We start from the raw sequence: 16,642 nt of genomic DNA, 5'->3' as shown, positions 1-16,642 counted from the left end.
ACTAAAGACATTTCTTTCGCCAGAACTGCAAACTTAAGCTGCAGTGTTGAGTTCAATTAATCTTGAATTCTGAAGTAAAGGGGAAGTATCTGCAACCACAGTGAACTGCAGCCTAGGCTAAATGAGAGTGATTGATACAATGAGGTCTAAAGTCGTTCTCTTGACTTAGATTATTGAACCCTTCTCAAGTTCTACCATGTTTTTTGCTCTATAATACTCACTTTTTCCCTCCTAAAAAGTAAGGGGAAATGTGTCCGTCTTATGGAGTGAATGCAGGCTGCGCAGCTATCCCAGAAGCCAGAACAGCAAGAGGGATTGCTGCTTTCACTGCGCAGCGATCCCTCTTGCTGTTCTGGCTTCTGAGATTCAGAATATTTTTTTCTTGTTTTCCTCCTCCAAAAACTCGGTGCGTCTTGTGGTCTGGTGCGTCTTATAGAGCAAAAAATACGGTAGTTCTCGCACAAATTCCTAGACTCGCTTCTGAATTTTAGAAATGTAAACAACTATATAACCAAATCCTATTCATGATTACATGTGTGGTGTAGTGATTAGAGAGCTGGACTAGGACCTTGGAGAGCCGGGTTCAAATCCCCACTCAGCCGTGAAACCCAATCATGGTTCTTCCTGCTCTCAGCCTAACCTACACCACAGGGTTGTTGTGGGGATTAAATGAGGAGAACCTTGACCTATTTGGAGAAAAAGACAGGATATAAATGCAGTAAACAATAATTTATCCCAAGTTAATGCACATAGGATTGTCTTCCCTATGCAGTTTTCTAATCCTGAATAAATGGATTTTAAAAAGGTAAAGGGACCCCTGACTGTTAGGTCCAGTTGTGACCGACTCTGGGGTTGCGGTGCTCATCTCGTTTTATTGGCCGAGGGAGCCAGTGTACAGCTTCTGGGTCATGTGGCCAGCATGACTAAGCCGCTTCTGGCAAACCAGAGCAGTGCACGGAAACGCCGTTTACCTTCCTGGCAGAGCGGTACCTATTTATCTACTTGCATTTTGACGTGCTTTTGAACTGCTAGGTTGGCAGGAGCTGGGACCAAGCAACGGGAGCTCACCCCATTGTGGGGATTCAAACCGCCGACCTTCTGATCAGGAAGTCCTAGGCTCTGTGGTTTAACCCACCCGTGTCCCAAATGGATTTTACTCGTTGTGAATTTCAGCTCCTATTCATTATTATAGAATGATGAATTCAGTTTCTATTGCAGGTTTACATGGGGTTCCCAGCAGTCTTTTTACAGGTCTTTCATTCCTGCTTTGCAGCCATTGGTGGTGGTGCCTGGCTCAAAATATTTTGATGTCTGAGGCAAAGAGCAAGTTTATGCCACCTCCCCACTGCTGGTTGAACATAAAGAAGCCAAGTGGACTGGCAGCAGAATCTGTTTTTCAACACTGGCTATCATACAGGTTCTTCAGCTTCATCCGAGGGCAGCAGGCCTCCCTAGGGAATGCAGGCAAAGTGGCGCACAGATCTCTGTTCTCCAACACTTCTTCACACTCCCCACCTCTCCCCTCCAAGTTCTCCATCTGCCATCAACCCCAGCATCATGGCCAATGGTCCAGGATGATGGGAGTTGGGTGCCAAGAATATCTGGAGGTTTCCCATCCTTACTGTTAAGGGCTGGTGCTCATGTTCTGTTTTGGAAGCTTTTCTACTTGTTTGTCCATGTTATAAATTGATGTCTGAAATGGGGGCATGTGGGAGCTTCTGCTGAGACTAGGAAAAAATGCATGTTGTGATTCCCTACCTTCCCCGTTATGGAAAAAGCTGTAGTAGAACATTTGTGTGAGCGCTTACAGGAATTCGCTGCTGGCTGAGATAACACTTGCACAAACTCCGAGGCCTTATTGTTGCTCTGCTTGAACTTAGGGCCACACACCATATACTCTCCTCTTTCTTTCTTTCTTTCTTTCTTTCTTTCTTTCTTTCTTTCTTTTAAAAGCAGCCTAGAGAACCTGCAAGTTTCAGCAAAGAAATCAAGATGAGCTGTAGAGGCTGCTTGAAAATTTATAGTTTATTTCTTTCTTTTTGTACATACAATAATTTCTTTGAAAGTTTTTTTTAGCATACTAAAGACTAAAATTCAAACGCATTTATAAGAAAACAAAAATACACCTAAAAAGGAAAATAATAAAGAATATACACACACACAGTATTCTTCTTCTTTGGCGATCACTCGTAGCCGAGTAAGATTGTCCTCCATGAACACGGTTTTAACAATGAGTCCATAAGTGAGTGTGGAGACCAATTCTGGATCCACACGTCCTTCCACAGTGGGGACGTTGGATTCCAGGTGGGAGTTGATTATGGTGTGGATTTGCCAAGCGTGCCTTCCTCTTAGCACGTTTCTCTCTCTCTCTCTCTCTCTATATATATATATATATAGAAAAAAGAGAGAGAAGGATAAGAGTAGCTAAAAAGACCCTTTATCACATCTATATTGTGCCTATCATATAATTTATCCACACCTTAGACTCCCCCATCTCTCACCCTATTTCTTGTTTATTTTCTAAGTAAGCACCCCATGCCCTTCTGCAACTAGGCATTCTAGAGAACCGCCAGTGTGGCCGTCTGTTTTTCAGACAGGGTCCTTTGCCACTGCTGACTTTCGAATCAAAGCATCCCTGATAAGGTGGAACCTCTTAAAAAATGGAGATAAGGAAAGATTTGTTAAAGGTGTGGAACATTTAAACAACTGTAGAAATGGTAGCTTTGGAAGTAAAAAAAGAAAGAGAGAGAGAATGTATTAAAATGACCAAAATAATATAAGGATCAAAAAACTGGCAATTCCTATGTTAGCAAAACTGTGGGTTAATTTTAGGTAGTACACTAAAATATAATCTTGGGTAGTGTAAAGCAGTGGCTGAAAGTTGCCTTGATTCTGCCCCACAAGAAGATAACCCTTCTGGAAACAAAACAATGCTGCCACAATTTTCTGTCTCCCCTTTCCCCCACCTCAACAGACCAGACATTAAGCTGCCTTGACTGTCTAGCTATCTGGAGAGTATTGGGAGAAGCAGATAGCTCCTTGTCCCTCAGGAACTTAACCAGATTACTCCTCTTTAGATGGATTACACTTGCTGATTGCTAAAGCGCCTCAAGTTTCTAATACAATACAGTCTATACCTATTACAGTCAATAATTAGCTGTATTTGCTATTTTGGGACAGCTACGTCACTGCACATGTTCCGAAGAGGGTTTGCTCACGAGAGTTGCCATAACACGATCCAAAGGCAAACAGGCTCCAAATCCAATCTCATGTAGCGCGCTTTAACCTCCAGAACCTATATTTTATGCTAGAAAGCGCTGGGGCAGGAAAATGAATCATACAGGAAGCCTCCGAGCATTCACAGGGTGCTTCCTGCCCGCTGCCCAACAACCACAACCCACTGCCACACAATTTAAACTAGAGGAATAACTCAAAAGGTGTGAGCTTTGAGAGACGTTTGAGCCCCATAGCCTTTCTTTTTAGAAACTGACCATCGGATCATTGATAATATTTGCAGGACGCTGGATGCAGCATATTTATTTTATTAAATATACATCCTGTCTTTCCTCCTGGGAGATGGTATACCTGTTATTTCTATCATTCCCCTTTTTATAGATAGATTCTTTATTGTCATTACACAAGTGCAACATTGCACAAGTGCAACGAAATTGGATGCCATCCCTTAAAAACAACAAAAGCAAAACAACAACAACAACCAAACAAACAAACCACATTCCAGCCACACCCACACCAACACCCATCAAACTCCCAGGTCACACTATCGTGTTACAGCATTCTCACAACAACCTTATAAGGTAGGCCAAGGCGAGCAACAGGGACTGACTCGCAGCTGCCACGGAGCTTTATTAGGGCAGAGGCAGAATTTGAAGCTGGACCTCATATTGTTACCCCACAGAAACTTTTAAGGAAGCCCAAATTATTATTATTATTGCTGAAATTGGATCAGCTTAGACATCTATGACATAGAGATCTAAAGACACAATACTTCTATGACTGTTGCATCTCATAAAGAACATTACACTACACATTGTTTGAACTTCCCGCCCATGTACTTTCTTTCTAGCGAGGGCATTTTCCTTCCCTCCCAAAGGAGTTGCTCCTTAGTGTTTGACTAAAAACAGCTGTTTAAATAGCACTGCAGCAAACATTTCATTCTCAATGTCACTTAAATATTAATTAGTAACTACTGAACTACAATGTTGCATGCACACACACACACAACACACACACACATTCCACTTTCTTATTCAAAAGAAAAGATCTTTGTCTCCCATTAAAAAAAAACACACGCAAATCCCAGCCAAGGGAAACTCCAGCCGCTTTGCCTCATCCCGCAAGTGGCCACCCCCCATCTCGCCCCCCCCCGCCACAATAGCTGGGGGCTAAAATTGTTGTAGACATTGGATACATTCCAGCAGATTTAATCCGGTTTTTATTGTCAGAGCTCAGCCCTTCACTCCGGGGCTGGCTCCCTCCTTCCTCCTTCGCCGCCCCTCCGTTTGCAGCGACCTGTTCCCGGGAGGCGCGCCATTGCGCGCGGGGAGCCCCTCTCCGCCTGCCTTGCGCTCCTCTCTTGCGCGCGGGGTTCTCCTTGGGAAAAGGGGGGGGGGAAGGGAAAGAAAGAAAAAGAAATCCGGGCTGGCGGCGTTTTTCTGATTGGCTCAGCCTGCCTCTTCCCTTCCCTTTTTTTCCTCCTCTTTTTTTTTTGGCCCGGTGTGGCGAGCGTGCGCGCGCGCGCGCGTGTGTGTCCGGGCTGGGAACGGGCGGCAGGGCGCATGCTCTGGGTGGCTCTCCGGAGTCCGGGCTGCTGGGGGCTCCGTCTAAGAAGGCAGCGAGCAGGAGAGGCAGACAAGGAAGGAGGAGGCGCAGGAGAAGGAGGAGGAGGAGGGAGGAGGAGGAGAAAATCAGAAATAAAGAGCCCGCGTCCGTCCGCCATGGGCTCCCCTCTGCTGCGCGCATTCTCCGCTTCTTCATGAAGTAGAGCCGCAGGGGTGGGGGCGGGCAGAGCAGAGGACCCCCCCGGGCCCCCAGGCATGGCCAGTTCGGTGAGTACATGCAGCAGCCCCTTCCTGATCCTCTCCTCTTTTTTTCCTCTTCCTCCTCCTTGCAGCGCTGCTGCTGCCCAGACGCCGTTTAGGGCTTGCCAATTAGGTTGGTGGCGGGGGAATTTTTCCTTTCCTCCCCCCTTTCCCCTCGGCTTCCTCTCTTTCCTTGCACACCCCCGTCCCCCCTCCCCTCCACCCCACCTCCTCCAGCTCTTTCTGTGCAATTGCACGAAGCTGCCGGGCGCGCGCATGCACGCACACACCCGCGCGCACCGTGGAGGCGGATAATAATCCAGCCATATTTCTGCAGCAGCAGCAGCAGCAAGCAGGCGAGCGAGCGAGCCAGGCTGCCGCCGCCGCGGTTGCAAGCAGCCATCCGCCGGGGGAGCCGTGAGTACCGGGCAGGCGACTGGCTCGCTGCTCCCGAAGGCGCCTCTCAGGATGGTGCGTTCGCCCCGGCGTGGCTCTCTCTCTGACAGCCGGCGGCACCCCACCCCGGGCACTCCCCCCTTTCCCCCCCCCCCCGCATGCAACCAGGCGTGTGTGTGTGCGTGCGTGCAATATCTAGGTGGAAGCGTCCCCCCTCTCTCCTTTTTATTTGCATTACTTAAATCACCGCGCCTCCTCCTCTTCGTTTCCCCCTTTTCCGATTGTTCTGCTCTTATTCTGGATGCGAGCTCTAGCCTCGCTGGGCAATGCACACATTTTTTAAATGTGCAACCGGAATGCAAAGCAGAATGCCATCCCCACTGTGAATGCAAAGAGGGAGCCCGACACAGGATGGTGATTGTTAGGTTTTATATATATATATAAAATATGGTCAGGACGAGTTTCCTCCAAGAGAGAGATCCAGGCTCCCTATTATTTCCTTACCTATTCAATCCCCAGCCCTTGTCTTGCTGGCTACATTCCGTTACAATTCCAGCTGTTCCAGCTGTGGCGATGCCTTCCGAAAGGTTGCACCCACCTTAAGTGGACAAGCTGTTTTCTTTGTGTGTGTTTTCTTCTTGTCCTCTTTCTTTTCCCCCTGGGAAATCTGCAAGAGTTGGGGTGTGGGGGTGTGGTGGATCCTTGTTTTCCCTCTCCTGCTCATTGTTATGTATGTGTCTCTCTCTCTCCCCCTCTCTTTCTCTCTAGTGTGCTGTTCAGGTGAAACTGGAGCTGGGGCACCGAGCCCAGGTGAGGAAGAAACCCACCGTGGAGGGTTTTACCCATGATTGGATGGTGTTCGTCAGAGGACCGGAGCATAGCAACATTCAGCACTTTGTGGAGAAAGTCGTCTTTCACTTGCATGACAGCTTCCCGAGGCCAAAAAGAGGTAGGGCTTCGGGCACAAAGGTGTCTTGATAAATCCCCTTTTAATGTGTTTGCATAGGGGGGGGGGAGGCAAAGGAAACAATCACCTTTCGAACTCTTGACTTTCCTTGCGTGTTCTGGGGTGGTCAAAGGAGCACAGCCAGGGCTGGCGCTTTTGCAGAGAAGGATTTCCTGATGGAAAAGGACCCTCAGGTGCAACAAGGGAGAGAGAGAGACTCTCTTTATAATCTCTTGGATTTTGAAGTTTACAGCTGATGGACTTCCTGCGTTTTCAGGCAGGGAAACAATGCCAGACTTGAGCTTCCCTGTGAAGCCACTGGCACCTGGTCTTTCTCTATCAATGCGATTTATTCCTGTCGCTTACTCTGTTGTTGCTGCAATGATCTTTAATCTCTGCTGCCCGTGACTGCAGTTTCATTGGGCAAAGGTTGTGTTCAGTTTGGAAGGCTGTAGTTTCCCCCCCTTGTTGTTCTAATTAACAGTGTTTATGGTTTCTACCTCCCATTGGAAGGCATAATTTTGATTAAGGCTGTTTGTTTATTGCTGTCTCTTCCTTCCTTCGCCACCTTTTGTACATTTTAGATTTTGTTATTGAAAAGTAAATATACTCATGAAAATTGAGGGAAGAATGACCTAAAAGTGTGGGATGTTACAAGTTCTGAGATGAATATGTGCTCAGCTCCTATTTCTACCTTTGCCTTTTGGGTTGTGGTCTTGGCTTTGTGTGGTCATTAGAATACACTTAAATGAAATATTCTAAATGCTTAAGTGGTGCTAAATGGGATGAGACTGATATTTCCTTTTATTTTCAGAGGTTTAGGAAGCCTTTGTTTCCAGTTCTGTTTTCTTTGACCTCCGGGCTGTTGTCTTGGCTGTTTTAGTTGGATTAGTGGAGGTAACAGTACAAACACAATAAGGGACTTTGTTTGTGAACAGGTTTGTTTATCTAAGAAAACTAGGTGGTTAGTAGTTATCTCCTGTCTGATCTGTAATCTTTATTGGCATCTAGAACTCCTGCAAACTCTTAGAATAGCGTCCTAATGAATCTATTCTGCTTAGAGCTGTCTTGAGAACACGTGTTAAGCCTTTGTATAAAGCAACTTTGAACGGTACCTTTTTATGTTTCCCAGACACCAAATAGTATAACGGATCTCCTCCCCAATCCCCTCCAGCTTAATTTCTCTTTGAAAACTTGCAAAGTTGTTGAATATTATTTTGCTTGCTTCTCCTCTTGTACAGTTCCAGGTTCTTTTCTGCTATTCTGTTGGTCTTGGTCTTTTCTTTTCATTGTCCAATTCCTTTTCTATACCATGATTTTCCTTTGTTATTGCTGTTTCAAAATATCCATGTGGAAGAGTCACTCCCCATGGGTTCTCTTTATCGCTCCACCCCTACCAACGTGTGCTTAAAAATGTATTTCAAGGGGATGTCGGGATGCAATAAGATGGAGTTTTTCCCCCCTTTCTGCGCCGTAGAAGAAGCGAGGCACTGAACCGACGGCAGCAAGTTGCTTGGCTTTTCTCCTTTATGGGATAATCCTGGGCGCTTTTACCCTTTAAAAATAAGTGGGACTTGCTTCTAGATAAATACTTGTAAGACTGCAGCCTTAATCTTACAGCTAATTTTTGTGTTCTGTCACAAACCACCGCCACCTATCTGCTTGGGTTTCATAGGCTTAATTATTATTTTTTGTCCAGCCTGAGGGAACTTGCATCTCCAGCGCAGACGTAGGGATTGTTGCTAGGTGTGGAGTGTGTCATGTTTGCGAAGAGATGAAAAGCCTGCTGCTGGCGGCAGAAAGTTCTTGGATGTCTACTGGGTGCTGCTGAGTCTCCTGTTTTTTGTTTCCTTCCCTGCAGGCATTGTTCGAAGATGCTTGTGTAATGCTGATTTGGTGGTGGTGGTTATTATTATTATTATTTGCGTGTGATTCTTTCCATGTGACAATTGCTAGGAAAACTGCCAGCTCACATAGCCTGGAAGAGGACTCAGTCATATTGTAATTACGCATGACTCAGAACATAAGAGAACTGTTCTCTATTCACCGGGGATATGTAACAGAGAGTTAAAGCTGTACTAAATGTGCCACTCACCTGTGCAGTTGACTTCAGCTTTTGTGGCCTAACAAAACTAATGAGATGCCAGAAAGATTTCTGGCCATGTCTGACCTCTTATGAGTCAAAGGGCAGAGGATGGGTGCTCTCAAGTGATCCTTCCAATTTGTTTTAGCAACCCAGCATTTAGTTCCTGTTAAAACCAGTGCCTAAAATGTCCTTTATGAGCGAAAGAGGTTTAGTTTATTTTTGTGATTGTGTGAAACTGATTTGTGAAAGCAGCTCACATTGTATCCTTGACTACTAGAAACACTCCTCTGTTGCGCTTTTGAATATTTACAGTAAAATATGAGACGACATTTCTCTATGAAAATATTACTGATCATTGGACTGTAACTTGTGCATTTTGCCCTTTGCAATACTGAATTTGCTATTTACTGCTTGACTCAAAACAACTTGGTGGTAGGATTTGTTTTGTTTTTGAGAGGGTATGAAATATTGCCATATTGAGGCTTGGCGCTTCTGAATTCTCCAACTCCTCTCCAAAAGTTATATCTTCCTGGTGGAGTGCTGCTGCACCAGTAATCCTGTACTTGATGTGTCTGTTCGGCTGAAAAATCATTGGTATCAATTCATCATCTGTGTGTGGGGCTTATAGTTCTGGGTCCAGTTTGGCATTGGTTTTTTGGACAACGAGAACTCTCTTATACAATACTGTGAAAGAATTGCATGCATTTCCTTTATGTAAATAGAAAAAGAGGTGTTTCTGTAAGAGATTACTTCTACTTACATGTTTAAGGGTTATGTTAGTACTAGATAGTATTTCTCAAGCACTTCCTAGCTCATACTTCAAAGCATTCTGGGATGCATCAGAACCACACGACTGCTTTTGCTCTGTCTTCAGGAAAGGCATTTATTTTACTTTCCTATTGTGCAGTAGATAGTAATATCACCAGTGTTATGTTCCCTTAGCATCAAAAGACATTGTAAGTCTTGTGGGGAATCTTATAAATGTGCAACTTATTACAGATTGTGATTGAATGAATCTTTTGTTTACACTTGTTGTCTGCCTCTTAACGGATGCACTGCTGTTATAATTGGTTTGCAATCTTGATTCTGGTGAAGAAAATTGCGAGGCTTCGTCTTGCATGAACGGAAGGGTTTGTTTGCTGCTGTACATAATGGTACATACTGGCAAATGGAAGAGGATCCACATTCCCTGTTACTTTGTGTGTGTGTGTTTTGTGAGGGTGATAATACGAATTGGCAAAGTGGTGGCTTTGGTTAGTCTTCACAACAGGAAGAGAACCACTTATGATGTCCCTAGAAAAGTAGGAATAACCCTTAAAGCCCGTCTTATTCATAAAACGACGTTGCTGAAAGATGAGGTTGTTTAATACCTATTTGGCAGGCATGCTTAAGGTTGCCATTAGTGTATCTTTTTGCCTGTTGAACAGGAACCATGTAGCAACTCTTCATCTTGAACATAAAGTGCACAGTGGCTTTTAGAAAATTTATACTGCCTGGTTTTGTATGATTGTCTTTTAAAACATCCATTAGGGTTTAATGAAGTCTAGGTTTGCTGTAGACTTTGTGAGCTGTACCACGGGAGAAAGTGTACTTCATTAATGTAAATGGTGTTAAATAGAATAGGGGGAAATCTCTCTACCCAAGAAACCGCTTTTGCTTTGTACCTTGTTTCTTCACCTTGCAGAGATGGCCCTCCCCTCCTCCGTCCATAAAACAAATAGATCAAGCACTGGGAATATTTCTGTTTACAGGTGCCAAATCTGAAGAATAAAAACATCTTGGTTTGTTTAAAACATGCAGTTTTATGGTATGATCTCAAGGCACATAAGGCTACCACCTTGCTGAAGCTAACAGGTTTTGCTCTAGCCAGTACCTGCCTGGGAACCAAAACGCTGTTGCATTTGTGCAGTGGAACTTCCTTTTATTATTTTATTCTTTTTATATATTATAAATAATAATAAAAAACTATATACTACTTGATTGTTTTTTTTAAAAAAAACAAACAAACCTTGAAGCAGTTTACAAACAGAATAAAACAATTTATTAGTAATAGCAAAACATCCAAGAAATTAAAGCAAACAAACTAAAAATTCATCAGCATTCTAGATACAGTATCTGGGTAGGCTTGTCTAAACAAAAATGTTTTTAGCAGGTGCCGAAAAGAGTTCAGTAAATAGGTAGGGGGGATCTAAAGTTTAGCTGCCACCACACTAAAGGCTCGATTTCTTACAGATGTGGAACAGGTATAATGTGGTGTTTGTAATGGTATCAGTTCCGCAGATTGAAGGGGCCGAGAGGACACACAGTATATGGCAAAGAGGGGTAAATTCTCTCCTCTCCAATCCCCTCTGCATCCTCAGAATCCGCCTAGAGAGGTTGGGGATTCTCTGGTCATATTTTGGGTGTGCAAGAGGAGAGGAAGGGGAAGTCCTGTTGTGCAAGTTGGAGGCCACTTGCAGAGTGTTGGCTAGCACCCAAAATGCAGAAAATAGCCACTTGGTGCTTACTAGGCTTCGCTCGATGTGCCAGCTCCACAATGCTAGGGATGCTCACATGCAGTGTTAGAAACTCAGGAATATAAGATAAGCACCAAACAGCACCTTGAATCTGGGTTGCAGTTGCCACAACGGAATGTCTGGTGCCAGGGATTTGGACTAAATTATCCTCGGTATCCCTTACACCACTGCAGTTCTGTGTTTTTAACTACAGTCCTCGACTGTAGCTTGCTCTTATAACAATTCACTTGTCCCAGGATGCAAGAAGGAGAAACGCACACACAATGGAAATGGAATCAACTGTGGACCAAGGCAGAGATTTTAAAACTGTGGTCCCCTTCCTGGCACCCATAAATCTCCATGGAGTCACAATTGGACCCATGGCAGTAGCAAAACACACCTGGCGCCTGGCTGGTTTTGAACACTGCTTACATGAGGGCAGCTCTGAAAGGGTGATGTTAAGTGTACTTGTTTGCTTGTATACACAAACCCTTGGAACCAAACCCCTGGGTAAGATGCAATTGTGCTATATAACATTTCTACTTGTGGCGACTCCCTTCACAATGAAGAACCGTGCTGTCTGGGTGTTGCTAAACCCAAGGGCTATGTCCCTGTCACCACGGTGTTGGTGTGGCACCAAGTTTCACCACTGGTGCCTGCAGTTTCTGTTTTGGTATTTGATTTGGCATGATGGGTTGTTGCTTCTGCAGGTCTGGGGTGGTGTGTTGTGAACACAGCTGGCATTGTTCCTCTCTATTGTTAGGCTTATTTTACACAAAACTGCAGATATAAGACCAAAGGGCAGGATTCAGCTAAATAATTGTGTGAGCACAAGGATTATCACAGTGCACGGGGACTTTGCCCTGTTGGTGCCCTGGGCTATCCCCAAATCAGCTCCAGAGGATTGGGGAACCCACCAAACAGATTTAGCGGAGGGTGGGAGAAGAGGGCAGGACATTCTGTTATACAAGGACAAATTCAGGCACTGATGGGACCTTAACCATAGTGCTACGTTGAATGCAACCTAAAGAATACAGCTATTCCTCGCCCCCTTTGTTAATGGCGGCAGACTCATACTCTTGCGTTTGAAATACCAAAGTCTAGTACATCACTTTTTTGCATGAGAAAACACTCATGTGAGGGTTGTTCCACATACGCCCTGAACCTAGGAGTAGGGAAACCCCATAGAGGCTTTTGTTTCAGTTAAGCGGTAAGCAAGTTTTTTTAAATAAACAAGCTAAAAAAGAAAATATCTGGTCCTCCAGATGTTCCTGGACTCCAGCTCTCATCGGGTGTGGCCAGGATAGTCGAGGATGGTGGCAGTTGCAATTCAACAGTATCTAGAAGACCACAGTTTCCCCCTCCCCTGAATATGTAAAGTCTGACTCCAAGAAATGCAAATTCATGCATTGTACAGCTGAACTCACTAGGGAGTCAAGTTCGGCTGCAACTTTTTGCATGCTTGGCACGATGGGTGGAACAGCCTTCGGACAATCTTTGTTGAAATGCAAACTTTACTGGCTCATTTATGACATTACACCAAACCATAGTTTGTAGTAATCCTTATCTAAAACCTACACTGTGATTTTACCTTCTAAGCATACAGGCAAATAGATTGCCAGGCAGGGAGAAGCAATTTGGCAATCCCTTTTCTACAGTGCAAAGGCCATGTTTTGATTTGCTAATTCAGGAGTCACGCTGAATCAAAGTTAAATTTATTTAACCATGTTTTGTTATGTTTGTCTGTTTCTAGCCTGGTGTGCACATCACGCTAACCCAAAGCATTGCTTAGTCTGAACACTCAGACTCTAGGAAGGGAGATTGTGGCTATTTAGCTTCTCCAGAGTAACCAAAGTTTCTGTGGTGCCAGTGTGGTGTAGTGGTTAAGAGCGGTGGACTCGTAATCTGGTGAACTGGGTTCGATTCCCTGCTTCTCCACATGCAGCTGCTGGGTGACCTTGGGCCAGTCACACTTCTCTGAAGTCTCTCAGCCCCACTCACCTCACAGAGTGTTTGTTGTGGGGGAGGAAGGGAAAGGAGAACGTTAGCCGCTTTGAGACTCCTTAGGGTAGTGATAAAGCGGGATATCAAATCCAAACTCTTCTTCTCCTATGGATTATATGGTTTCTCATGGATTATATGGGAGAGCTAAACCATGAACCCAGGTTCAGATGACAAACTAGGTGAAACCTTCGCTTGGTGTGTGTTATTATTTATCCTCTTCCACATGTATCCCAGGGCGATGTACAAAATATAATAAAAGCAGCACAAAACGTCACAGAATATTGCTTTAAAAGCAGTATGAAGTACACACCTATGGCAGAGCCTTAGTCATACATCTGAGAAAGCTTGTTGGAAGAAAAATACCTTCAGTTATTTCCAAAAAGTGTAGCTAGTAGGCTCAGGATGATCAGGGAGAGGACCAAAGAAGATGCAATTTCTTTTCTGAGATCCAGCCCACTTACCTCTGTGCTCTGAGTCATGGTTTCAGCTTGATAAAACATTTGAACAAGCCACTGTTTTGTTTTTTTTTAAATATAATTTTTTATTGGGTTTTTTTAACATATCATTTTCAACAGTAATTAAACATACTTTTACATCTTATTCAAATTTTGTCTGAAAGTTTTCCAATCTAATCTCTCAGTATGCATTTCTTATCTTCCCTGTTACATTTCAAACTCATAACCAATATCTCTATCTTTTTCTACTTTGTAACATTTCGTATATTTCTCCTTACAAAACTTCTTGTAGTCCTACTAGTGTAATTTGTTGATTACAGTTGCTCTTCATATAATTCATATACTTCTTCCAATCTTCTGTATATCTCTGGTCCCGCAGGTTTCGAATCCTTCCTGTCATTTTGTCCAATTCTGCATAGTCTATTAATTTCGTCTGCCATTCTTCTTTCGTCGGAATTTCTTCTTGTTTCCATTTCTGGGCTAACAATACTCTTGCCGCAAGGCCACTGTTAAGTCAGAAGAAATGCAGAATAATGTTTTGAATGGGCTTTTTTTTTTTAATGTGGAGGCATTTCACTCCAACTTAGCATTAGAATGGTTCTCTATCATAACCAGACACGTGACTTTGGCCTGAGGAACTCTGAAAAAACTAGCGTGATTACTTTTTCGAATATAAATAGGGATGTCTTGGTGTTTGTGATTGCTTTTGTGTGGCCTCTGTATTTTTACTTCTAGGTTGCATTTCTGTGGTCTTGAATTTATCTTGGGAGGGGAGAGTTCAGTGGGCAGTTGTGTGCGTGTCAACCCGGTTGTGTTAAAAGGGGCAGGATTCAGTAAAATAGTTGTGCCAGCCAGAGCCAGAGCTACAAGTCCTGCTAGTCCATAAATAGCAACACCCTAGTGGTCCCAGGCCCCAAGGAAGTTAGATTAGCTTCAACCAGAGCCAGGGCCTTCTCAACACTGGCTCCAGCCTGGTGGAACGCTCTGTCTTCTGAGACCAGGGCCCTGCAGGATCTGATTTCTTTCCGCAGGGCCTGTAAGACAGAGTTGTTCCGCCTGGCCTTTGGCTTGGAGCCAATTTGATTCCCTCCCCCTCTTTCTTTTTTCTTTTCCTTTCTCCTCCTGCGACGAGGTTTCAATATTTTAATGTTGTATTTTAATTTTGTTTTTAAGTTGTATTCATTCAATTTGTTTTTATTATTGCTTGTTAGCCGCTCTGAGCCTGGCCTTGGCTGGGGAGGGCGGGGTATAAATAAAAATTATTATTATTATTATTATTATTATTTATTAGTGCAATGTGGCTTCCTCTCCTCCTGCCCAAAGTCTTAATCAAAACTGCTGCAGGTTGCCTCCCAAGTGGGATGAAGTCATCTTCCCCAAACTGCTTCACTTGTCATCTTTTTGAAAATCATTCCAAAATAGAGAGCCATAAGCAATGTTAGAAAATCGGGTATATAAGCTCCGGACCAAGTTGGCTCCCTAAGCCAGGGTTATAGTCACCAAAATGCAATGTCTACTTGCCATTTTTGGGCCAGACACCTTGAAAGTCTTATTTTTCAATATGACTTTTGGGTTCCTGAAATTCAGGCTGATTGTGCAGATGAAATACAATGGATAGGGTTGCTATCCATTGTTGCTGGTCTGTGGAAACAGTCAAGATCCAAGAATCCTCAAACAGGCACCTCTAGATGGGGGAGAAATCAGGCACCATCTTGGCTCCCGGGCATCTTCACTTGGTTGCAAATGGTCTGGCAAATTTCGAGGGCTGGTCATAAGTGTGTGGACAGTTAATAGTGGTGCATAAGGAATAATGTGGCATTGAAGGGTTAAGTTTTTGTCTATTGAAATTGTAGGGGGGACAGATCCCATAAACTACAGTGGTACCTTGGTACTCGGGCGGTTTGGCTCCAAAATGCTGCAAACCCGGAAGTGAGAATTCTGGTTTCCAAAAGTATTTTTGGAAGACGAACATCTGACACCATTTCCGAGGCTTCCGATTGAGTTCAGGAAGCTCCTGCAGCCAATCAGAAGCCATGCCTTGGTTTTCAAACTGTTTCAGGAGTCAAGCAGACTCCCGGAACGGATTAAGTTCGAGAACCAAGGTACCACTGTATTGATTTGGGTCCATTTAAAAGCAGTTTACCAAATTGCCATGAGGAATAACATTGACTAAGTGCGCATCTCCTTCTTCTTTCTCAAACCTTGGAACCTAGGATTGTGAATCCTAGAACCAACCCTTTAGAACCAACCCTCTCCTTGTTGGTACGTGATAACTCACCACACCGATGCTGTCACCGATTCACATTGGGCGTTACTGGATATTCAAATATCCTTTATTAGGCATAGCAAGCCACACATTATCAGACACCGTATACAAATTGTGCAAAATATGAGCTCGACATAACAAGGTTTGTCCCAGTCAGATCTTTAACTCCAGAGAAAATCAATTTGCATAAATAATATAATACAACATTACCACATCACCAATCAATTAAGAACCACTACATCTCTTTATAATGGCCCAGTCTTGCTACACGGACAGCACTCAAAAATTCAGCCACTATTAAAGTAATTTGATCATTCCTGTCCGAGAGTAGGTCCTGAACTGTTGGTAGCATAGAGTTGAGCCTATTGTGTTGTAAGGCCTCTAATAATTGTCTTCTGGCATAAATGCCAAAATCACAAGAAAAGAAAATATGCTCCAAAGTATCAGGTTCCTGTTTACTACATTTGCAGAGACGCTCCAATTCTGGGAGAGCTAAATATATTCATCATCGAGGGAAACATATTAAATCTGGCTAACATAAACAGCCTGCACTATTCATGATTCTTCAAATTTGTCATGTATCCCTTTTGGAAATCTCTACACAAAGGGATTACTGGATATTGTGATGGAAGTTATTGGCCCTGCCTCCTTTTAATCAGAGAGCTGGAGTTAGATCTAGGAAATGAAGGTTCAAGTTCTATGTCTGTCACTGAGCGACGTTGGCAGGCAGAGGGGTTCAGTGGGGGAGAAGGAACTTTGTGTGAGATTCCTGTACACCAGTTGCCATAACTTGATGATGTAGCAACCAGAGATTACTCCCAATAACTTGCATTCTGATATTGCTGATTCTTACAGCTGACAGTGGTTTGGTGTGTTTGCAGACGCATGCACACAAACAGGCGCATGCACATCCATGTGTTAAATAAATGCTGGGTACTGTTTTTAAAAATTAGTG

The 16,642-nt window shown here is 43.8% G+C and overlaps 1 protein-coding gene and 1 long non-coding RNA gene across 5 annotated transcripts in view; one reads left to right on the top strand and one right to left on the bottom strand.

Annotated features, from left to right (window-relative positions):
- Positions 1-2,010: 2,010 nt before the first annotated feature.
- LOC144325992 (uncharacterized) lies at positions 2,011-4,519 on the bottom strand. Its single transcript, XR_013391164.1, has 2 exons — positions 4,430-4,519; positions 2,011-2,652 (listed from the first exon to the last, which is right to left on the bottom strand). It is a non-coding gene; the product is annotated as an uncharacterized LOC144325992 (long non-coding RNA).
- Positions 4,520-4,926: 407 nt separating this feature from the next.
- The window catches only part of MLLT3 (MLLT3 super elongation complex subunit), a 120,585-nt gene continuing 108,869 nt past the window's right edge, over positions 4,927-16,642 (top strand). For 2 of the 4 annotated variants that reach the window (XM_028713144.2, XM_028713141.2), the window contains exons 1-2: positions 4,927-5,066; positions 6,204-6,384. In XM_028713144.2, coding sequence (XP_028568977.2) covers positions 6,280-6,384 — 105 coding nt within the window. In that variant the 5' untranslated portion in view covers positions 4,927-5,066; positions 6,204-6,279. Of the gene's footprint in view, positions 5,067-5,366; positions 5,511-6,203; positions 6,385-16,642 lie in introns of those variants that run through there. The other 2 variants (XM_028713145.2, XM_028713143.2) reach the window with 1 other exon arrangement.

The sequence above is a fragment of the Podarcis muralis genome, chromosome 17, assembly GCF_964188315.1.
Source record: "Podarcis muralis chromosome 17, rPodMur119.hap1.1, whole genome shotgun sequence".
NCBI lineage: Eukaryota > Metazoa > Chordata > Lepidosauria > Squamata > Lacertidae > Podarcis > Podarcis muralis.
Note: the sequence above shows the minus strand (reverse complement) of the source record. Positions and strands in the feature narration are given on the sequence as shown.